The 22,690-nt window shown below is 44.6% G+C and overlaps 1 protein-coding gene across 1 annotated transcript in view; it reads right to left on the reverse strand.

Annotated features, from left to right (window-relative positions):
• The window catches only part of ARID5B (AT-rich interaction domain 5B), a 176,366-nt gene extending 153,955 nt beyond the window's left edge, over positions 1–22,411 (reverse strand). Inside the window, exons 1-2 of the mRNA XM_045783334.2 lie at positions 22,332–22,411; positions 21,650–21,904 (exon numbers count right to left, since the gene is read on the reverse strand). Coding sequence (XP_045639290.2) covers positions 21,650–21,904; positions 22,332–22,352 — 276 coding nt within the window. The 5' untranslated portion in view covers positions 22,353–22,411. The remainder of the gene's footprint in view (positions 1–21,649; positions 21,905–22,331) is intronic.
• Between the last annotated feature and the right edge of the window lie 279 nt (positions 22,412–22,690).

Genomic DNA, 22,690 nt, shown 5'->3' on the forward strand with positions numbered 1-22,690 from the left:
TACCTGTGACATATGGTAAATCTTTATTAGGCTCCACTATTTCACGCTGAATTGCATAATTCTATGTTCTACGGTAAACACCTGCATTGTAGAAACTTTGCAGCGGCAGGTATCCTTGCTTAATCGCTACTTCTCTTGTACTTTCTGAGGAGCCAAGGACTAGGCCGTGCCTAAAGCATACAAAAACTACTTATTTTAATGGTACAATATCTCTGCATGTTCCACGTTCAGAGAAACGAAGGGACACTTAGAAAGCACTGGCTTTGGAGTCCAGCTGCCCCAGGTTCAAATGTAGCTCTACTAGGTTTAATGTCCACATTCATCTTGGGACATGACATCATCTTGCCAAGGTCTCATCTAAACAATGGGCTGGGGGGTAGGGTGCCTGGCTGGCGCAGTCCGTGGAGCATGTGACTTTTGATCTCAGGGTTGGGAGTTCGAGCCCCATGTTGGGTGTAGAGATTACTTAAAAACAAACAAACAAAACTAAAAAATGGGGGAAAATAAGATTTAAAAAATCTTGCCTCCTGGGGCAGTAAGGATGTGGAAGCTATCAGAGTACAATGGTCAACACAGAGCAGGCCCCCAGGAAATAATGGCTATTACTATTACTACATCACATGGCTTTAACTGAAAATGAGGGAGTAAGGGCGAGGCGTATCCATATGCCACTTGTGAGTAGCTGTGCGTATTCCTAACTCCTCTTAATTCTTTGTCAGGGAACAGTGATACCCCTGCAGCTACTGCTGGGTACCTCTAAGGGGAAGCTGGGCCAGAAAGCAATTACTAATGTCTGGGCTTCTAAGTCATTCTCCTCAGTCCTTGAGGATGGGGCAGCGGAAAACTCTGAGATGTTTGAGTTTACCCAGACACTAATTCATGAATTTAACAGACCTTCTCTTATCTGATCTCTACAAGGACTCTGTGAGGTAGATGTTCTCAGGCCCATTTTAGAGATGAGAAAACTGAGGTGGAACCAGAAACCAGATTTGGCAGCATCCTTGTCTCTCTGGCAGATCGGTCTCTCCTGTCCTTTCAGTAGTAACGCTCCATGCTACTCCCACCCTGGGACAAGGGAACTCTTCCCTCACGGTGTCCTGGGGGTTGGGATTTAAGGTCATTTTGCAACAAAAGGGATTTTAATTTTTGATTTGTATTGTGTTTTTGTCCCCAAAGTAAGATCACAGGAATTGCCATTCATCCGCTATTTAAAAATGTGAAGAATTTTCTGTTGTTTTGAGTGATGAAGATATCCTCTCAAGTCCGTGCTAAGGTTGAATTTGACTCCCTGAACATGATGAAATGGATTTGCCATGGAGGCTCATTAGTGTATTGGGTTCCAATTTCCCAAGCCAGCCCCTTCTCTTCCAACCTCCTCCCTCCCTCCCCACAGACATTTGGGTGAAGCTTGTGGCTCAATGAACTTTGGAAATCCATCCTGGCACAATTAGAGGGAGTAAGCAAACAGAAGACCGCTCTGAGGTGTGATTTGTCAGATGTAATGCGACCATCCTTCACGGTATAGCCGAAGGCATTTGCGTATCAAACAAGTAATTCAAAAATCCTAAATATTTTATGTTCCTAAATACATTTTTAATACAAGCTCATTTAAAACCTGTTAGGCTGCAGCCTGCTCGCCTGACCAGAAGCCCATCTCTAAAGAAAGCCCCAGAAACATCCTCTCATTAATTCCCAGTTTTATACCTTTCCTTTTGGATTGACCATGTATGAGCCTTTTTTCCTCCCTGAGATTAAAAACGATATACACAGAAAGCAAGAAGACACATCCCAGTATCGTAGATATGTCCTCTCTAAACAAGCAAGTATCTGATATATACCGAAAGATGCCTTAATGGTTGAGTGTGCCCACCCTTCCTTTGGCCAAATTCATAGGGTCTTAACTCCACCATCCATTTTTTTTTTAAAACTACTTTCAGGTTGCTATAATAAAAACTAACTTGGCACCCATATTCTTAGCTCTGGCAATTAAAACATAAGCAAAAGAAGAAAAATGAGCCCAATTCTGGTGTTAAAGTTCAGTTGAGAATATTCTATAAAAGCACAAACAATAACAATAAAGCCCAAACTCAACCAGCACCCAACACAGATGATCTAATACGCTGATCGACTCCAAACCATCTCCTGATCTTTTTTCACCTCGTGTTACAGGCACATTACATCCGGCCCAGGTACACAGTTCAGTGGGGCCTATATTCCATGAAGACCCTAAAAGTAAGAAGAAAACTCGTTGCCCCCGTTGGTTTATGAAAACCACGGTGGACGCTGTCTGACTTGTTCAGGGCTATTGGTGATCGCGCGTGGAGTCTTGTCGTACTGCTGTCATTCATGAGAAGAGCAGTCTTCACAGAGAATCCTAAAGCCTCAAGCCGATTTAGAACGCTTTAGTGTAGAAACCAAGTAAATCTTCCTGTTTTATGTAGCCTCTCCTTAAACATAAACATATGATTTAGACATGCTCCCTCTTGTTAAACATTTTTTTTTTGCTCTGTTCACTTAACACAGTCCACATTATTATCCTTACATGTACAATGGCGGCAGCATAATTTGAGACCCACAGCTTTATTTAATAATGTAATTATCCTATATTGGATTACTTAAAGGGGCTTTGTGTTTTTAAGTTCTGGTTTTCCCTATACTGGTGATAGGCTCTGCCGTGGTAAATGATTCAGGCTTCAATCAAAAGCTCTAAACTCAGTTTGGAAAAATATTGAGTGTTTTGAATAAGCCAGGATTAATGCAAGAGCCAATTTGCAACCACAGTTGGTGACCTTTCTACTCCTGCTCAAAGACTGTGGTGCGCAGGCCGGCACAGAGGACAGACCCGTGCAATTCCAACGGCCTGGTTCCGACTCTGCTGGCCCCTCAGGGAGGCTGCACAAACCAGAGAATAAGGCCCGAGCTCTCTTCAAGGTAAACTTCCCGAAGTCAGGGCCGACACTTGCATAGCCTTCCGTGCCTTCCAAAATCTGGTACACTCCCAAGTGGAGCTTAAAGAATGAGTGAATGAATGAATGGACGAATGGATGGATGGAACGATGGACAGATGGATGGATGAACACATGCATGCTTCTGGGCATTCTGACAAAACAGCTGCAGAAGGGAATGCAGAAGAAACCACCACTGTTATCGTCAGGAGAGAATACGTTTGAGTTTTTCCCCAGCTCAACTCAATCCAATCCAGTTAATCTGTGTGGACTGTGCTCTGGGCCAAGCACTGGGCTGAGTACCAGCCGTGGAGACATAAGGATGAATAAGACACTGGTGTTGCCCCCTCCCGAAATGCATGGTGCGCATGGCCTCCTGTTCTCACCTAGGAAATGAAGGCTACTGTCTTTTCAGTCCTTGGCCAGAGAATCCATTCACTCTTCCCTTCTCAATGTTCTGAGAATCTACTCTGAGCTGTGCTAGGTCCTAGAACAGCTGGGGAAGAAGCCCCTGACTCATGGACGCCGGTCTAGGGAGGGTGGGTAGATGGTAAACGGTAGCCCTCAGCTAAATATGACTTAGATAATTAGAAATTGTCATAAGTGATTTCATTCATTCAACAAATATTTAATGAGAACCAACTATATGTTAGTCAGAAATAAAACAGACAAAAGTCCCTACCCTCTTAGAGCCTACCGTCATTAAGTGTGGTGTGTAGTGTATGGTGTGCCGTGTATGTATTCGGGGAGAGGGGGTGGGGCAGAAGAGCCAGATAATAAACAAAACTGGAAGCAAAAGAACTAGAAGAGGCAATAATGGGAGGCTAGGAGTGGAACTGGGAATGCTTTCAAATCGAGTGGTTGGGGAGGTCTCTCTGCTAAGACCCTAAGGAACAGAAGGAACTGGCAAGGTCAGGAGGGGAAGGGAGCAGGAGGGAGAACACAGGCCATTGCAAGCAGAGAAAACAGAGGGTACACAGGCACTGGGAGGAACATGGTGCAATGTTGAACTCAAGGTTAAACACATACACAGACACACACAGACACATACACACACACAAAAACACACAGACACACACATACAGCTGATGCATGCTTCTAAATTTGAATCCAGACTCCTTTTCTCTGAGTTTCCAGTACGTTTAGCACGGAAGCTACCCTACAAATCAATTTCCATTGTTAAAAATTAACTAAAATTTGCTTACTATCATCTTGTTCTCAAACCTTTAATGCCTGCATACGTATGTTTTGAACACTTGGTTGAAAACCAAGTTGCATCTTCCCAGAAAGAGAAATAGATACGTTTTCCCATGAAATAGATGATTTCCACAGAATTTAAAAGGTGAAAGGCCAGCTGCTCTCTGACGTACGCACAGGTTGGTGGGTAGCTAGGGCACGCTCATCTGCTGTAGACACACTTGTTAGAAACACAAACTGGGACAACATCCCTTTCATTTGGATGCTTACATCCTTACATGGACACATACCAACCAACCTGACTAAACGCCCCTCCTCAACCACTGTGCGTGAGACCTACCTATTTTCTTATACATTAAGAAGCCTGTTTAATTATATCAGCTACAGGGGCCTAGTTCCCCTTCTCTCTACAGACTTATCTCACCAGACACAATGCCCTTTCCAGCAAAACTCTCCAAATTCACTGATCAAGATGTTAGGTTTAAGAAAGACCCAATATGGCTTGTTGACGTGCTCTAAGACTAACAAATCTTTAAAAGATTAAAGCAATCTGCTGTCTACCATGTATGTCTTCTATAATTAAATGCCCAGAAGAGCGAGGAGGTGTTTGGAAGGAACCACCCAGGGAGAACACATAACAACAAAATGGGGGGGGGGAAGAGCTGGATAGGGTAAGAAGAATATCACTCAACCCTCACCAGACTAGCTTTAGGCTATGGTGACTGGTTTCTTTGCTGACTGCTAATTTGGCTCCCAACAATGCCCACCTCCCCCTATTCATGCCCTTGGGTAATGCTCTCCCTTTGAGTGTGGGCTGCACGGTAGCCAACAAACAGAATTAGGCAAATGGATGTCATTGCTGAGATTAGGTTACAAAAGGACTGCGGCTTCTTCTGTCTCCCTCTCACACTGTGAAGGAAGTCGGCCACCATGTTGGGAACTGGCCCCTGGGGAAGCCCACGGGGCATGGCAAGGGACTGACAGATGCCCCGATCACCCACTGGCAAGGAATGAGACCCTCAGTCCAACAGCCCTCGAAGACCCGTGTCCTGCCAAGAGGCAAGTGAGCCGCTTAGAAATAGATTCTACCCCAGTGAGCTTTGAGGTGACCATAGCTCAGGCAGGCCCCGTGATTGCAACTTTGAGAAATCCGAGCCAGAAGTGCCCCACTAAGCCTTTACTCGGACTCTTGACCCAGAGAAACACTGCATAAAGAATGTTGTCCAAAGACACAAAAGTTTGGGGTAACTTGTTATACACCAATAGATAACTAATACACTTTATTTATTTTTTTTTTAAAGATTTATTTATTTATTAGACAGAGAGAGACAGCCAGCGAGAGAGGGAACACAAGCAGGGGGAGTGGGAGAGGAAGAAGCAGGCTCATAGCGGAGGAGCCTGATGTGGGGCTCGATCCCATAATGCCGGGATCACGCCCTGAGCCGAAGGCAGACGCTTAACCGTTGTGCCACCCAGGCGCCCCACTAATACACTTTAATATGGGGTACATATACACATTTTTATGTGATAATGAAATAAAGTCTATGAAAGAAGGTGTTAAATACCATTTTTGACTCTGCTTGTAAATTAGACTAATTTCTGCTGAGAAGTGGAAAAATGTTTCCTGCCACTGCCTAAATCCTGAAACAACTACCTATACAAGAGGCCTTTTCTTTTTGGGGGGACCCACAGAAATTTCTAAGAACACTGTTTAACAATATGAGCATATCTGGACAGAGTAAAAGATAGTCTTGCCAAGTAAGGCTAACTTCATGTTTTCTCTCCTCCAAGCAACCAAAGGGAAAGGGGCTGATATTACTCATCTCTTTGCCACCTTCACTCTACCCTGGATATACTAATAACATTGGTTGAATTGAATTCAATAAAAATTTGCAGCCAAAAGGCCTATGCTTAAAAATAGAAATGTTTTTCAAGAGCAGTATTGTATTACATCCTTAGCTACCAGAAAAGAAGCCCAAGCCTTGTCTCTCTTTTCCTCCTCCCACCTTTTCCAGATTCATCTTTGGAAGGCCCTTGGCACAGCTGACCAATCAGAATTGTGTTGCCTATAAGCACAGTCTGCAGGCCCTGTACACATACAATCCTCCAATCCTCACGGCCAAGATCAAGATGTGGCTTCTCTTTGCTTAAAAAGAGAAACACATAAACAAACAAAAAGGGCAGAAAATAGCCTTTAAAACTTAAGGCAAAAAAAAAAAATTAAGGCAACTAAGATATCTCAATATTCTGACACGCTGGGAATGTTTTCACTCCGCTGCTTCGAGGGGTCATTTAAGGAATTCGGGGGTCGGGAGTGATTTGAACACCTGCTTGGCTGTCTATTGAATTACTGATCCTATGACATCAGAAATGCGGAGTGAGAAACAGGACCTGTAAGTGGAAAGAAAAAAAAAAACACCACAGAGCCTGTTGATGATTTTAAAAGACACTACCATTTATGTGATTCATACAATTTGCATTAGGAAACACATCTTCAGCCTTTTTTACTAGATCCTTCTTTTTGCCTGCCCGGAGAGTTGGGCATGCATATTTTACAACCCAATGCATTGTTGCTGAACACACATTCAGCTCCCAGGAGCACAAAACACAATTAGACTATTATGGAGAATATTCACAAGAAACAGAATGGAACAGATTATTTCACTTAAGACACACAGAATTCAATTATTTTCTGTATTTATAACCCATGGACACTCGATTTTGGAATAATTTGGTGAGGAGACAGAGTACTACAACAGTGTTTTCATCTGAATTCAGTAATCTGATATACACTGTGGGATTAACCCAAAGCAAAAGGATTTAATGGCCCAGCAGGCAGTCTCTATTTTGAAGATCCTTCGTCTGAGATCCCCCAGCCATTTTGGCCGGGACCCCTTCCTTCCCTTTGCATCCCTTTGCTGGTGCTTTTTGGCTTTGTGAAAGGGCCTGCCCTTGTACATCTTAAAGATGGGTGTGAAATACACTCCCTACCACCAGCACCACCACCACCACCGCAACAGGAGGAGGGAGAGGGGCGTCTGGGGGGGGGGCATGTTTTTAAATTGGGGGGGGGTAAGAATAGGAAATAGGAGAGGCTTTTTCTAAAGGAGGGAAAGTGAGAGTATTTGAAAGAAATTCAATGTTGTGCACATTTGGCAGATCAACCCCAGTTTCCTAGAGGCTGCATCAGGAAGGCGGCGGAACCTGAGAAGCAGCAGGTTTGGACTTTCTTTGGCGTACCAAGATGGAACATCTGGAACGCAGATTTTGTCTCCTGACACCCTCATTCCCCCCATCTCATCCCATTTTGTTGTGGCTGATGGGAGAGACACCCCCTTCAAGGTCTTTAAGACCTAAATGGTACAGAACAGACCAGAGACCTGACCAGAAACCCCAAACATGGATCAAAAACTCTGCACCCAAACAGAAAATTCTCAGGACAGATGGGAAGCCAGGAAGTTTCACTCTATTCAAATTGATAGTTTTGTTAGTTACCATTTTTCAAACAATGGTTGGTAGTCCAACAGCTGAATCAATACATTACTTATTAATGAGCTATTAACAGTCTAGCACCATGACAGACTTCATTGAGACAATAACGTTACGATCTGGCCCCTGCCCAGGAAGGGCAGGATCGATAACGAGCATCTGCTAAAGGCCTAGAAGCCAGGCCATGGTTTGGTGCTCTGTGCCCATATAAATTTCATTTGATATTCACAGCCCTGCAAGATGAACCCATTTTACAGGTAAAGAAACTGAGATCCCAAAAAGATTAAGGAATTAGACCAAGATGACATCCAGCTACTAACTGGCAGAGTAAGTACACACATTTGGTTTTCTCAAGCTTCTAGACTAAGAGTTTCTATTCCAACAGAAAGTCAAAACGCAAGTGTGAAATTATTAATCAGCACTGCTATCAGAGTCAAGTCAAGCCTGACCTGCTGGACCCCCTAAAGTCTGGCCTCAGTCTACCTTATTTTCCACTAAATCCTTGCCCTCTTGCCCAGTGCAGACCATATCCAATATGGCTATGTCCTTCCTTCCTATCTTTGTCCTTCCTATGGCTTCTTCTGTCAAGGATTTTCTCCTCTGTTTCCCCCTCATTCCTCAAAAAGCTCCATCCAAGAGAGCCCTAGTTATTTTCAAGGGCCTGCTCGCAAGCTTCCCTTCTCCAGGAGACCTTCAGCATGACCACACGCCGTGTTCCCTCTCGCACATGCTTCTTTCCACAGCTCAAGTCCTGTACCTGCAGGCCTGACTGCCCAGGACAGTGCCCCGCTGTCCTGGCACCGCAACTCCTTCCGTCCCTTTAGACCTCTGGAACTCTGGCTAGAGAGAAGGGTGAGGGCTTTGTCTACCTGGCTTTCCCCTTCTCATTTCTTTGCTGTCCCTTTAGGACCAATAGGTTCCTTTTGCTTTATTCACAGAAAATGGGCCAAATACAAGAATGGTTTAAAAATTGAATCGTCCAAAGCTTTTCTCTAGAGAGTGCAAGGTGGCAGCCAGGGGTGGGGGGGGGGGAGAGGCTGTGGGTGGGGTTGGGGGGCACATCCAGACGGAAGATATGTTTTGTTTGGCCCACAGTGTTTTTTGAAAGTTGGACCAAAGTGCCAACTAAACTCACACAAAAATCTGGATTTCTGACACGTCTCTTGAAAAATGGAAAGACCTGGCAATATGAAATGATATTCCTGCCCAGCAATGATCAGCAGGCTGTGAGTAGCAACATTCGAGTGAGTCACACGTCCCCAGTTCCCTCAAGCATCATATCTTCTTCCAGACCTGGCTCACTCCACCCGGTCTCACCTGCTGGGCCCGGTGGGCACTTACACGTGTGCATCTGCTCTGGGTCCCTTTCTCCCCTACGCAGTGGAAGACATCACGGAGGAGGTGGCATTCGAGCAGGGCCTTGAAAGAGGGCTCCAGTTGTTGCGAGGTTTTACTTCACAGAGGAATACCTCGGTGGATTCGAGACCCCTTTGCTCATACTGCCTGTGTTTCCTCCACTTGTCAGCAGGATGGCTCGATGTTTTTGCCATCTGTGTTTTGGAATCAAGACAGCTCAAGTTCCCATTCGGTCTTTGTCATTTACCTGGTGAAGGAATTTAGAAACCTCGACAAGTCGCCTAACTTCTCAGATGGCCCTCCTGCAACACACGGACGATGCTAGAACCTGCCTCATAGTATTACTGTTGTAAGAAATAAATAAAGGGTCACGAATGAAGGCATAAGCATCTAGTTTCACCACTACCTCTATTAATATCATTTAGTCCAGGGCCAGATAGTAAATATGTTTGGCTCTGTGCATCACACAGTCTCTGTCACACTACTCAACTCTGCCACTATGGCGTGAAACCTTCCAGAGACCGTTTGTCAACAACTGGGTGTGGCTGTGTGTCAATAAAACTTTACGTACAGAACAGGCAGCTGGCCAGAGTTGACCAGTGGGCCTTAGTTTACCGACCCCCCTGTTCTCAACATTCCCACAGCCGGTCAATGTAAATCAGCTCTGAAGAGGCTATCTAGGTGTCTCGATGACATCTAGAACAATAGGTGCCCCCACTGGGCAGCAGTGGGCATCCCTAACCTGTTTATTGGATTCACCAAGATTAGGCTCAGCCCAGAAATCATCCTATAGGGACACTGCTCCCACCTCCACATCTTGGCAAGAAACCTCTTCCCAATCTTCACCAGAATCTCTCTGGACCTAAGTTTAAATGTTGTTTCTTCCAAAATGCCTTCACAGAGCTTCCCAACAGGATCAGACACCCCTGTCGGAGGTCCCTGTATTTTTACTCCATCACATTGACCGTGCCACACAACGACCCATTACTTGTGACGGTTTGATTAATTATGCACTCCCCACCTGACAGGAAGCTCCCTGAAGGCAGGATCCACCTGGCTCCCCACCTCTGTCTCTCCAGGGCCCCATGCTGGCCCGCACACAGGAGGCGCCCAAGGGGGGCTGGGGCTGAGTCTCCTCTCCTGTGAAATGTGTGGGAGGCACCACATGCCTACCTTGGGGAGGTGTGGAATTTAAGGAGCCCTTTTAAACGTTTTATTCCTCAAGTGCACAGTATTATTACTGACTCATCTGCATCAGTCAACTGCCAATTGGACTGCACATTCCTAGACAGCAGGATAGAAGCTTTCAAGAGCCATAGGCTGAACAAAGAAATGAAAGACTAAAGAAACAATATTCATAAAGACTCAATTAGAGAATAGGTCAGTATATAATCAAAGTCCCATTGTTAGTCCTGACAGAATCGAGGAAAACCTGGATTTCAATCCTGACCCTGAGTCTTAACTATACGTGACCTTGGGCAAGTTACTTAACCTCCTTCAGCCTCAGCTGCCTCATGTGTGAAGTATGGAAATGTCACAATACAACCAACCTAAGAGAATTAAATGAGCATTTAATTTATATATTAATATATATACAATGTCTGACACATAATAGCTACTCAATAAGCAGAAAATGTTGTAACTTCGTTGAAAACACTGTGGGTAAAACTTTGGCAGATGGTTTGGGAAAAGAGAAAGTTGGGGCATTTTCTCTGGGTTGTGCATACAGAGAAGAGAAAATTTTAGAAGAAGGAAGTGTGAATGTGGTTCTAAGACCAAAATGTATGGGGATGGTTTTCTGCCATTTTGGATAAATCAATTAAGTTGCCTTTTCCTTTTTACTATGAGAGGATGAGTAAGCTGCATGGGAACAGAAATCTTTGTGCATTAGTCCTTGTGTTGACGCTTAATGTCCCCACTGGAGAGAAATGACACATAGTAGGCATGCAATAAACATTTCAGAATGAAAGAAACCATCCATTAATATCAGAGACTGACAAAAATGCCAATTCCGTTTGCTACCAAGAGTGCCATCTCACAGCTTTTCTGAAGCCAGTATAAATAATACCATCAGTGGGCCCTCCTAGCTTCAGGAAAGAATATGGAAATGAAGGTAAGGTCCAGAGGGGGCCAAGCCTGGTTTCTTTGTAATCACGGACCCTCGGGTAAGTATCTTGGCGCTAAAGTCCATACTCTCATCAGTGATTTTATACGAGTCATGACCCACAGAGGCACCATCTACTGGTCTAAGACAGGGTGCTGGGATGACCTACCCTGAACACACCCATGGGAAACACTAGCCTACTTTCCTCAGAGTGGAACCTTAAGAGAGCAGCCCTTTTTCCTCAAAGTAGCAGACCGTTGTGCCTGAGGGTGCTGGCTGCTGGGCCCAAGATTTTTCTGGGCCTTTCTGAGTCCATTAAATAAAGGGGGCTGGACTCACTCTCTTGAATGTCCTATAAGTCTATTCAAATGTCCCTGGCAAATTAGACCTGAGCCTTTTTCTTAGAGAACCATGGCAAGTCTTCCTGATCCCCTTTATCAACAAAGCCAAGGGATGTCCAGCCAGTCATGCCTGAAGCCAAACATGTCTGTGCAGACGACAGAGCCTGAGGGACCAGCTGCCCCGATGGCGTCACCAATATGACAGCCAGGAGAAGGTCTCTGAGAATCTGAGAATGTTCTCGGCGACCTTCTCTGCATCTGAACCCTTCGCCCCATGTCAAGAGGCCCTCATGCCACAACGCGGATTTCCAACCAGAATGTCGCCAAAGTCCTGTAGTCACAGAAGGAAAACAACTAAACCTGAGCCTGTCGTGGAGGAAAGTCAGAGAACAAGGCAATGAGTAAGAACATTTTTACTCTCTGGTATAATATCTGGATAGTTTGGTTTTTTTCCAATGGTACCCTGAGCTGAGCTCAAAGCAGAGGATGGCAAGCAAAGCTTGGACTAAAGCGAAAACAGTATTCGCTCACAATGATTTCCATCTCCATGGATTATGGGGAGCTGGGGGCAGGCCCACTGACAGGTAACTGGTGATAACTTGGCCTGCTGTCTTTGTAGCCTGCAAGCCTTCCCATGTAGGGGTCAGAAGAAGACAAAAACCCACCCCTGCACATCCATATATCCACACGCACACTTTAACATGTATGTATTTATACATGTTTTTAAAACATATTCCTCCCTTCAGAAAAATACAGAATTAGCAAGTTTAAATTATTTGCACTTAGTTCTTTGTCTCCAGTTATACTGTGTTCTTTTGTGCTTGTAAAACAACATGTGCCTTAATTAGCAAATATCTGTAAATAATTTACTTGCTTTTCAAATACAACAGAACAATGGGGTCAATTTTCACATACATTTACCCAGCATGCATCCCGGGTCTCAAGCCAGACTCACCCATTGTTCAATAACTATATCAAGCTGTCCAGCTCTTGCTGCCTCCTCGGGGGAGGGTCGGGGTAGGGGGCCAGAACCCCGAGTTCCGGTAGCAACATCCCATCTTGCAAGACCCCAGAAGGCAAGCACACAGCGTTGGCCAGCCCCAGTTAAAACAAAGTCTTACGATCTCTAACCCTGGAGCCTTCTGCGAGGAACATGGACGTGTGCTAAGGGCAAAAGGCATTTAATGCTCTGCTGCCCCACGGCCCCCGACCCCCGACAGCATAAGCGCCAAAACATAAGGCGCGATGGCTGAGGCTTATGAATCACGGAGCCCCGTCTAGGCTCTGCAGGGTTAAGGCTGGGCCCTGCACACAACGGTGCAGAGAAAGATGTTAAATCAAATGAGAATGACTGCTCTAGGACTGGAGGCACTATTATTTTGAATAAGATTGAAAAGGCCAGAAAAAGCAATTCAAAAACATTTCAATTATGTATTTCCCAGAACTACATCTTTGAGCAACTAATGCAAATGTTACCACCACAATAAAACTTCTTCCCACATAAAAGCATATAAAACAGGTTGAACAGCATATACTTTATATATCATATGCATATTTTTGACTATTAATAAAAAATTCAAAATCTATGTATGCTTTACTCTCCTAAGCAATACAGTAATTATGATTAAGGGACAGGCAGCACAAAAAGAGCCAATTTATCTTACTCGTGCTCAGGAATACTATTGTGTAACTAAGCAACTAAAGACAAAATATGGTCTAATTAATTCACTCCTATGCTTATTTAAAAGACACAATTAGAACATTTTTATTTTCCAGCCTGCACAGTAGCTCAACATGCTTGAGGGTGTAGAAAGCAAAGCCTATTATCCTCAAAGACAAGAGTTTAATGTTTAGTGCCACTGATCAGGCTTGGAACTCAGCTCTGGGGAGGAGGGGGTGTGTTTCGCGGCCTGGGTGTGCTCGGAGTCACGAGGAAGGAAAGGTAGGGTAAGGGGGGAAGAGGTTTCTGGGGCCACTGGATTGACGAGGAACACATGGCCTCTCCCCGCTGTTCTCCTCGCTGTGGCACAGGGATGGAGACAGGGCTGTGAACTTGATGGTCACGCGTGCAAGGACACGCGCCACTGTGCGTCTATTTATACGGCCACAGAGATTGTACAGAAAATTCATGTAATTAAACCACACGTCCTCGTCTGTGTGATAAATGTCAAATATCCATCTTTGACGCTGCTAACAGTGCATCTGATTTTAAAAGCGGAATTAATTTACGCAAGTGTGTGCTGGAGATTGATGCCATTAGCATGATTCTAAAGCACCCTTTCTGTAATAATCATCATCTGCATGTTTGAAATGTGTTGTCGATCCGGACGTTCAGAGTCCAGGATGTGAGCCGTGTTTTCTGAAGGCTGAGGCCCGGGTTCTAATCTCCAGCAAGCCGGCAAAGACCACAGCGCGGCTGGAAAAAGCCATCCGTGCCTGTGCGAGGCCACGGGAGCGGCGTTTTCAAGAAATGCAGGAAATCCGCGACCACATTTCTGAGAGGCGAATGAATCTTTAAGCCAACAACCGATAAATTTGTTTTAAATTTCTTTAAAAGCCAAACCAACGGGTAATCACTAGCTACAATATTATTCTGAGTGGAAGATGGCAAATATCCAACTACCCTGGCTGTAAAAAATGACAAGCAAATGCATTTGATTCGAGCAATTATATTCTGGATGTTGGTTAAAACTAGACTTTGATAAATGAGCTCGAGTCCTGTATCACTAGATGCCACCACGAACAGTGGTACGCTTTATTAATAAGTAATAGCAAAGTATTTACATGTATGGACCCGTGTACTTCATAAAAATAACATTTCCTTAGTATGTGCCTGACACTCTAAATGTCAAGGGGGGTTTTAATTTTAATTGCTTACAATTTTGACTCACTATCAAACATGGGGCCAGTTAAGACCATCAGTCTGGAAAGCACGCTGGCTCACAGGAGCTGCCGACCACACTCAGGTGAGGAGTGACCGGTCCCCTGCCGTCCAGTCTTTGGTCAGACTGCCACCCCACAGCCCCGACTTTTTATGGGCTGAAGGCCGAAGATGGGAAGAGTACTCAAACACGGAGACGCTGGCTTCATCATCGGTCCCAAACAGGCACCGATCTCTTCGGCGAGTACCTCGAAAGACAATCCTGTACACTTTTTCACATCTTTGGTGCAAAACGACGACGGATTTTAGATGAGAAAGAACACGTGCGAGACGGGGGTGTGCTGCAGCTGGCCCACAGGGGAGTGACCCATCGTAGGTCCTCTGCCAGAAGAAACCAGACTGACCTTAAAGAAAGCAGGCTGTGGGAAAGAACATTTTAGATGGCTGATGTCATCCAGTCATTCAATAAATACTTCGTGACTGGCACTGAATACTGTGGGGGGACCCAGAGGTGAATAGGCACACCCTGTGTTTCTGAGAACAGCGGTAGGGTGGGGAAGGGGGTTGGGGGAAAGGCTGAGTGACAGGCAAAGGAAGGACACAGATAACCATCACAGAAGGCACATGTACAAAGTACAGGGGAGGGCAAAACCAACCACAGCCCAGTAAGAGCCCTGAAGGTAAGGATTCTTGTCTACCTTGTTCACAGCTGTATCCCCAGGGCCTAGAACAGGCTCTGGCACCAAGCAGGTGCTCTATAAATACGCACTGAGCGATCGAGACATCGAAGATAAAGACAATACTTTCTAGTTTCCAGAAAGATCAGGAAAGGCTATAAATAGTGATTTAGTTAATCTCCACTTTAACTAAGAAGCACAGAGAAAGTCTGACAGCTTTTCTGTGACCAATGTCTGTCCATGGGAGTAAATGATGAGCTCTTCGGGGGCTGAGGTCATTTTCCCTCATCTCTGTATCCTGTTGGCCAGCAACATAGTAGGCCTTCAATCAACATCTGTGGAGCTGAAAAAATTCTTTCTCCAAAATCATGCAGATCGCGAGCCTTCCTTTGAACACACATGGCATTTATTGTCAGCACAAGTCACCAACGTGTTATATAACGTCTTATGTTGTTTTTACATTTTTTAAAAACGTGTTGATCTCATCTCTCAGTGAAGATTGATAAGCGTCTTGAGAAACGGGGTCACACCATGAACTGTTTTGCATCCATCTCTGTACCTAGCCGAGCTCCGAGTACATGGTGAGCACACAACAAGCAGTTTTCGATGAACTCAAGATAGATGACACCAACATTTGCTGGAGTCAGGATCCGACCCTACAAAACCTAGCTCAGTACACACTCCACTGACTCTCAAATTTCAACATCAGTAGAATCAATGCTGAAACAGAGAACTTTTTATGCCAATATTTTTGACATATGACTGTTAAATTACTTCTTACTATTACCGGGTCTTGCTCCAACCCAAGTAAGAAAGAGAAAAAAAGGACATAATCCCATTCCCTATTTCAGATCAGCTCCACAGGCCAGGGGTCAGCAAACATTTTTGTAAAGGACCATACAGTAAATAATTTCCCAATTTCCACTGTGCGGGTCTTACAGTCGCTGTCACAACTACTGAACTTGGCTACTGTAACCTGAGAGCAGTTATAAACAATACGTAAACAAACCAGTCTGACTATGTTCTAATAAAACTTTATAAAAACAGACCGTGGTCCAGATCCGGCCCTCAGGCCCTAGTTGGCTGCTGCTTATGACAGTCCTCTAAATCCTCTTCAGAGAGTTCATTAGTTCTCGCCCTAGTTCTGACGAGCCAGCCAGTTAGAGCAAAGTTACTCCTTCTCCTAGTTGAAGGTCATTACTAAAACTACTAACAAAGGCTGGGACTGCATCCCTCATTTGCTAAGCTCTCCTACAGTAAGTGCTTATGCTAGTTGGCAAGCCCTTTCTAGTATTGTTTCTAAGTCTCTTGACAAAGTAGAGATCATTAGATCCATTTTACAGATGGAGAAACTGAGCTCATTTGCTGAGCTCTCCTACAGTAAGTGCTTATGCTAGTTGGCAAGCCCTTTCTAGTATTGTTTCTAAGTCTCTTGACAAAGTAGAGATCATTAGATCCATTTTACAGATGGAGAAACTGAGGCTCAGAAAAGCTAAAGAAATTGTCCAAGGCCAGCGAGGTCACTTGAAGAGGTCTCGGAAATTTTTAAAAAGTCAGCTCATGGACACTGACCAGAGATTGAGCTGCCATCCGCAGCTAGAACGGGCCAGTCCATCACCTCCTAGATTTTTCAGCACATGTCTGACTACCCTGAGATGTGATGCAAGCAGGCAATCTTTTAAATAAATCCTGCCGATCCAGATGACAGCATAGTTCCACACTGAAATGTACATCTTTCAGGAGCTTTTTATTTTGGTGACAAAGCTAAACCCATCATCTGGATGACAGCCAACCTGATTTGGGGAGACCTGTATTGGGTATTTGTCCTGGCAAATTAACCTAGATGCTGTCCTCTCACAGAGAAAACCTTTCTTTACGGAAGGTAATGGTGGGGGCGCCTGGGTGGCTCAGTCACTTAAGTGTCTGCCTTTGGCTCAGGTCATGATCCTGGGGTACTGCGATCGAGCCCCGCATCAGGCTCTCTGCTCAGCGGAGAGTCTGCTTCTCCCTCTCCTTCTGCCCCCCTCCTCCTGGCTGTGCTCTCTCTCTCTCCAATAAATAGGTAAAATCTTAAAAAAAAAAAAAAAAGGGAAAGTAGTGGTAGTGATCTCGAACTTCGATGAGAACAGCAATACGAATATTAATGATAATAACAGTGAGTCAACCACTACTGAAGAATCTACTATGTGCCCATCTCAGTTGTAAGCACCTTACATGTATTGACTCATTTACTCCTTAAGGCAATCCTAGGGAGTAGGTCCTATATTTCCATTTTACAGATGAGAAAAGTGAGGCGATGTTTAAAATGTAGGATCCTAGACTCCAATTCCAGAGATTCCAATCGAGTTAATTTCAACAGGGCCTCAGGAATATGAATTGTTGACAATTTTTAACCAGATAGTAACCACTTTACGAAGTCCTGACTACATGCTAGGATCTGTAATGCCCAGATATGCTTGATCTTGACTTCCTGGCATCATCAGCTTACTCATCCACACTCACAGTTGCAGGTGACCAGTAAAGCTTCTCATAGAATCCAGCCCCCGGTCAGGCTGAAATCCAAGCTTGCACAACCACCTCTTTTAAGACGGTGTATTGCCAATAGATTAAGCGCTTGGCAATTTGAAAATGAATGTAATCAGAAGTTACCCAGTAACAGAACCAATTACCCGCCTACTTTGCCATTTTCCTCCTCTGAAGAGGTAGTGGCTGAATGTGGCAATTGTGGGTAATTACTAAAGACACTTAACTCCTTGTATATGGCTCTGCTATTCACTTTCATGGTAATTGAAGACAGTATCATGATTAGGCCTGGGAACCTGCACACACGCATAAAAGTTATCCTGCTTACTGTTTATAAATTAATAATATCTAGACTAAAGGCTACCACAATCATCACTCTTTTATATTTATTTAAGGACTGTACAGTTTTTGAAGTACTTTTGCCCATATAATGCCCCTTGATATTCACAACAACCCCCAGTCTGCCTCATTATTGTTCCCATTTTGCTGCTGAAGAAACTGAGGCTCAGAGTGTTTATGCCAGTTCAAGGTTGAACAATACTAAGTTGCAAAATGAAGATGTGACTGTTTCTGGACTGCTTTTCCTCAACACCAGTTGCCAGCACTGCAAGTATGTGAAGGCGGTAGTCAGTCATTATCATAGTTATTATAACTAATAATAAATTGTTAATGATATTAATAACAGTATTAAAACGCAACTGTTCTTATTATATGCCACTAGCTCGAATCAGCTGAACTTTACAGAGTAAGAATGGTTCTGCTACCTAAAATCTGGTGACCTTTGGCAAAACGGATTGACTAGTCACGATTCTAAAATGAACAAGGACCTGCCCACATTAGTGCATGCTTCTAGAATATAATATGATGCATTAAAACTCTGGTGTCAAGAGTAGGATTCAGTGGGGAAAAAACCAACCCTAAAGCTTAGAAAGGCCTGGGTTCTAGCCTGGTGAACTTTGACAAGCCACATAATTTCTCTAAGCCTCTGTCTCCATCTGTAAAATGACATACAATGTCCTGCCTTATCCAGCCTCATATAATTATTGCAAGGATCAATAAAATATTCCCCAAAAAGGCCCTCTGCAGACGATAGCAAACCACACAGGGACGCTATTTCTAATCTTGCACAATGATAATTTTCCTGCTTTTAGAACTGACGTCTTTACATTTCAAGAAATCATAAATAGACAGAATGGTTCTCTTAAACCAAAAAAGCATACTGAGTCCTGGCTGTCCTTTCGAAATGGATGCTGATGTCAGCTCAATCAAGAAATTATTAACCTCCATTTGGTTACTTAAAATAAACTGTACTGGCTGATTAAATGTGCTGAACATTTTCTTCAAGTAACAGTGCATATCACCAAGAAACCTTTCTCTTTCAGTTACACTTCGCAAACGGCAAATGCATCATTCAAAACTATTTCAAATCAATAACAAAAATCATGTCACTGTATATAAACAAGTTAATGGAGTAAGTGAAAACAAAGCAGATTTCTTAATGAGAGGACCCTGTTGCCCCCTCTAGGTGCCTGCAGTAAATGCTGGTTTCTGTAGGCTCTTCTCCAGAGGAGACTGCTGCTGCTATTCAGCTAATGAATGACTAACTTAGGCCAGGGGGGAAATGACATCACCAGGGTGGAAAACCGATCTGCATTGGGAAACTTTCTACCTGCTTTACATTTGTCATAATTATTTTGCACAATGCAGCCTGCATTTGCATAATTTTGAGGCGTGTCATTATCTCAATTGAAAATTGTTTTAATATGGCTGAATAATTCACAATGACATCAGCCAAAGTCCTAATGAAATATACAAGTATAATCATACAGCTAATTACCAGCCGTGTTAGCATTAAAAAACAAATCATGCATAATATTAGACGATGTATATGCAGCTGAGGATTATAAATAGAGCCATCTCCCTCCCCAAACCCCCTAGAGTTTACTTTTAAATGGCAAGATTAATTTTCTTAGGTATGGCTCATATAGCAGTGACGAAATGTACAGATCATTACAACGGTTCGCTTTCATTTCCCCTTAATGAACAATTTTTTGAAAATCGTGTTATTTAAAAATACTGTGTATCTTTTCATTATCAGCAGTTCTAACAGATGCAGCCTTCGGCTAATATTGTATTTTATTCTTAAATCAGAATTCGCTTTTTAATTACACCAACAGAAATTAAAACTGGACCAAGTGGGGTCAACTCGGGGTCTTTAAAAATATTTCAATTTCAATTAAAAAAAGAGAGAGAGAGAGGGAGAGTGACCACAAAATATCTCATAAAACACTGAATAATTTCCTTCTGGGTTTAGTCAGAAGTCTATTAGGCACCAGCTCTTTTCTGGATATTTAATCCTTCCCTTTTCCAGATCACAGGCCATGTTGAAGTAATAAATTTGAAAAGCAAATAATAAGAAATCAGGAGGGGGAGGGGAAGAAGACAGCTGCGCAGGAAAGTTGGGTCGGGGGAGGGGGCCCAGCTAGACCTTGGGAGGGGGAAAGAGCTCAACCTGTTGGTGGGTTGCAGGATTTTTCACAGTATTTCCAAACAACACCTTTGTAAAATTGCAGGCAGACGTCGGGAAGTAGGAACGTTTAAAACCCAAAGCTGGCGGGGGACGGCGAAGGAGGGGGGGGGACGTTCGGGGAGGAGGGCGGGGCTTATTTCCGAAGAGGCAGATCTGAGGGCGAAGGTTTTGACGAACTCCAGTAATTAACCGGCATAGACCACTGATGGGTAATTCGATCCTGGGAGAGGGAGCGAACCGGCGTTGCCAAAAGTACAATCAAGTCCATCAGACCAAGGAATTCTGGAAGGACTGGCAGGCAGCTAGTTCCACGCTCCGGGATGAGTTAAACCGGGAACCATTCATTTAACAAAAAGATCCTTACATCTACCTCGAAAGCTCGAGGGCCTGGCACAGAGCTAGCTGCCCTCAAAAGTCTCAGTTTGATCACCCTGCTCTCGCTCGGGCAACACAAAGCCTTGCCAGGCGGCCGCGCGCCCTCCCTCCCCACCGCACCGAGGGCACAGCCTCCCCAAAATAGTTCCCCCGGTGGGTATCACGGCGCTGAGGTCGGTCAGCTGATGAGGGGAGCCCGCAGAACTGCGGTCACACATGAAATGACAGAGCCGAAGGGAGGCGGCCGCCCCGGCGCCCGGTGACAGCAGCTCACCTCGGGCGTCCTCCCGGGAGCGCGGCTAGCGTCCCCGCGGCCGCCCAGAAACGTGCCGGCGAAGCTCGGTCCCTCCCCACCCTCCCCGGGAGCGCCGTCTGCGCTCGGAGGCCGCCGGACCCGCAGGGCCAGTGGGCGAGCACACACCCCTCTGCCTTCCCTCCCCCGTCCCGGTCCCACACATCCCCAAAGATCGCGCTGGAAGACGTCCACTTTGCGTGGAGTAATTGAAAACTAGAACATCAAATGGCTTGTCCGAGGGGGAGGGGGTGGGGGCGAGAGATAGTTGTTAATGCTTAACGTGTTTGTGCCGGTTACACGATCGCTTTGAAATCCGCCCGGGCAGATCTGCAAGTTATTTGAATGTATTATTCCAGTACCTGTCATTTATCACTTTATTCAACACGTCTTTGCCAACTCAATAGCTTTTGATCTCACACTGCCTCCATTTCGTAATTTCCGCCCTCTTAAACATATCAAATACTTACTTAAAAAAAAAAAAGTGAACAATATCGAAACCCACCGAAAGAAATCCACCCAGCCCCGACCGAGCCAGACGCGAAGGTAAAATTTTCAAAAGGCAAAAAAATATAAAAAGCATGTGATGTTCAAGCGGCTGTAGCAAGAGAGAGAACGATCTCTCTCTCTCCCCCTCTCTCTCTCTCGCTCTCTCTCTCACACACACATACACACACATCCTTGAACAAAACCCTTCTCGAACAAGTTATTTGATCTTGACTAAAATCAGCAGTTGGAACCTCTTTGTAAAGCTGACAGCCAAACTCTGACAATGGCAAAATACTCGAGCCCCAGCTAGTGGCGCTACCCCTTTAAAAAGGAGTCGATCCTGCTCGCCTGCAGAAGTGAATACAGTATTTTCAAGCTTGCCCTGTAATAAGCATTACTAAGGGGGGGGGGATAAGAAAGAAAGAAGAGAGGGAGATATAAGTTTACCACCTCGCCATGGTCGCTATTTCTGCCCTGGGGAGTGTCTTCTGGGAGGAAATAAAGTTTAGAGCTGGATAAAAGTTGCCGGCTGGTCCTCTCTTCCCACAACAGCTGGAGCTCCGCTATGCAAATCGGATCCTTTGGCGTACATCTTACAAAGAAAAAGTCGCCAAGGGACAAAATTCTTGGTTTGCCTTCGAGGTGGAATTGAAAAGCCTTGTAGAAAATGTAAGGTCCGTGCAAGCCACACGGTGAGCCGACCCACTGCAGGGGAAAAAAAGCACCAAATAAATAACGTAGCCATCAGAGAACAAACATCTATTCCCAGACACATTTACACACAGACATCCACACTCTTAATACAGAAGAGCCAACAGATATAAAGCTGGGTGGAAAAATAATAGAGCCCACAAATTTTCTGCCTCCCTTAAAAAAAAAAAAAAAAAAACTCCGGGCACCCCCACCGCCACCTCTCCCTACTTCTCCATCTGAGGCGGTAAAATTACATTATGTATGTATGATCAGTGCAGGGATTTTTTTAAACAATAAAAATGATTTGGGGGATGCAGAGGGTAAAAGTTTGGTGAAAAGTTTGTGGGGGGTGTGGGTGGGTGCAGAGGTGTGGGTGAGTTGGGGGGCTGGGGGGTGCCGGGGGGTGCCGGGATCGGAGGAGCGGAGGAGAGCGAAATACCTGGAGTGAGTTGGGCTCCATCTCGACGTTCTGAATTGATTGAACTCAACATTCTCTCCAAACTTGTTGGCTTGAATGGATTGCATCAGGTCCTGGCAGGGAAAAACATTCTCTGCCTTCAGCTGGCGTAATGTCTCAATATAAAACTGAGCTCTTGCCTCCCCTTCGGCACCAAAATGATTGAAAATATGTCCTAATATTTCTCTGACGACTCAATTTTCAGCTCCTGTCAAAACTGTGTAGGTTTCCTTCCAAATGTGGGATGATCAAATTCATAATCGGAAGAAAGGTTCCGTCCGATCTCGGCGGGAAGCGGATGGATCAAGGCAAAAAACATATAGGAAGGTTTGTAAAAATAA

The sequence above is a fragment of the Ursus americanus genome, chromosome 6, assembly GCF_024610735.1.
Source record: "Ursus americanus isolate L20-20 chromosome 6, mUrsAme1.1.p, whole genome shotgun sequence".
NCBI classification, from domain to species: domain Eukaryota; kingdom Metazoa; phylum Chordata; class Mammalia; order Carnivora; family Ursidae; genus Ursus; species Ursus americanus.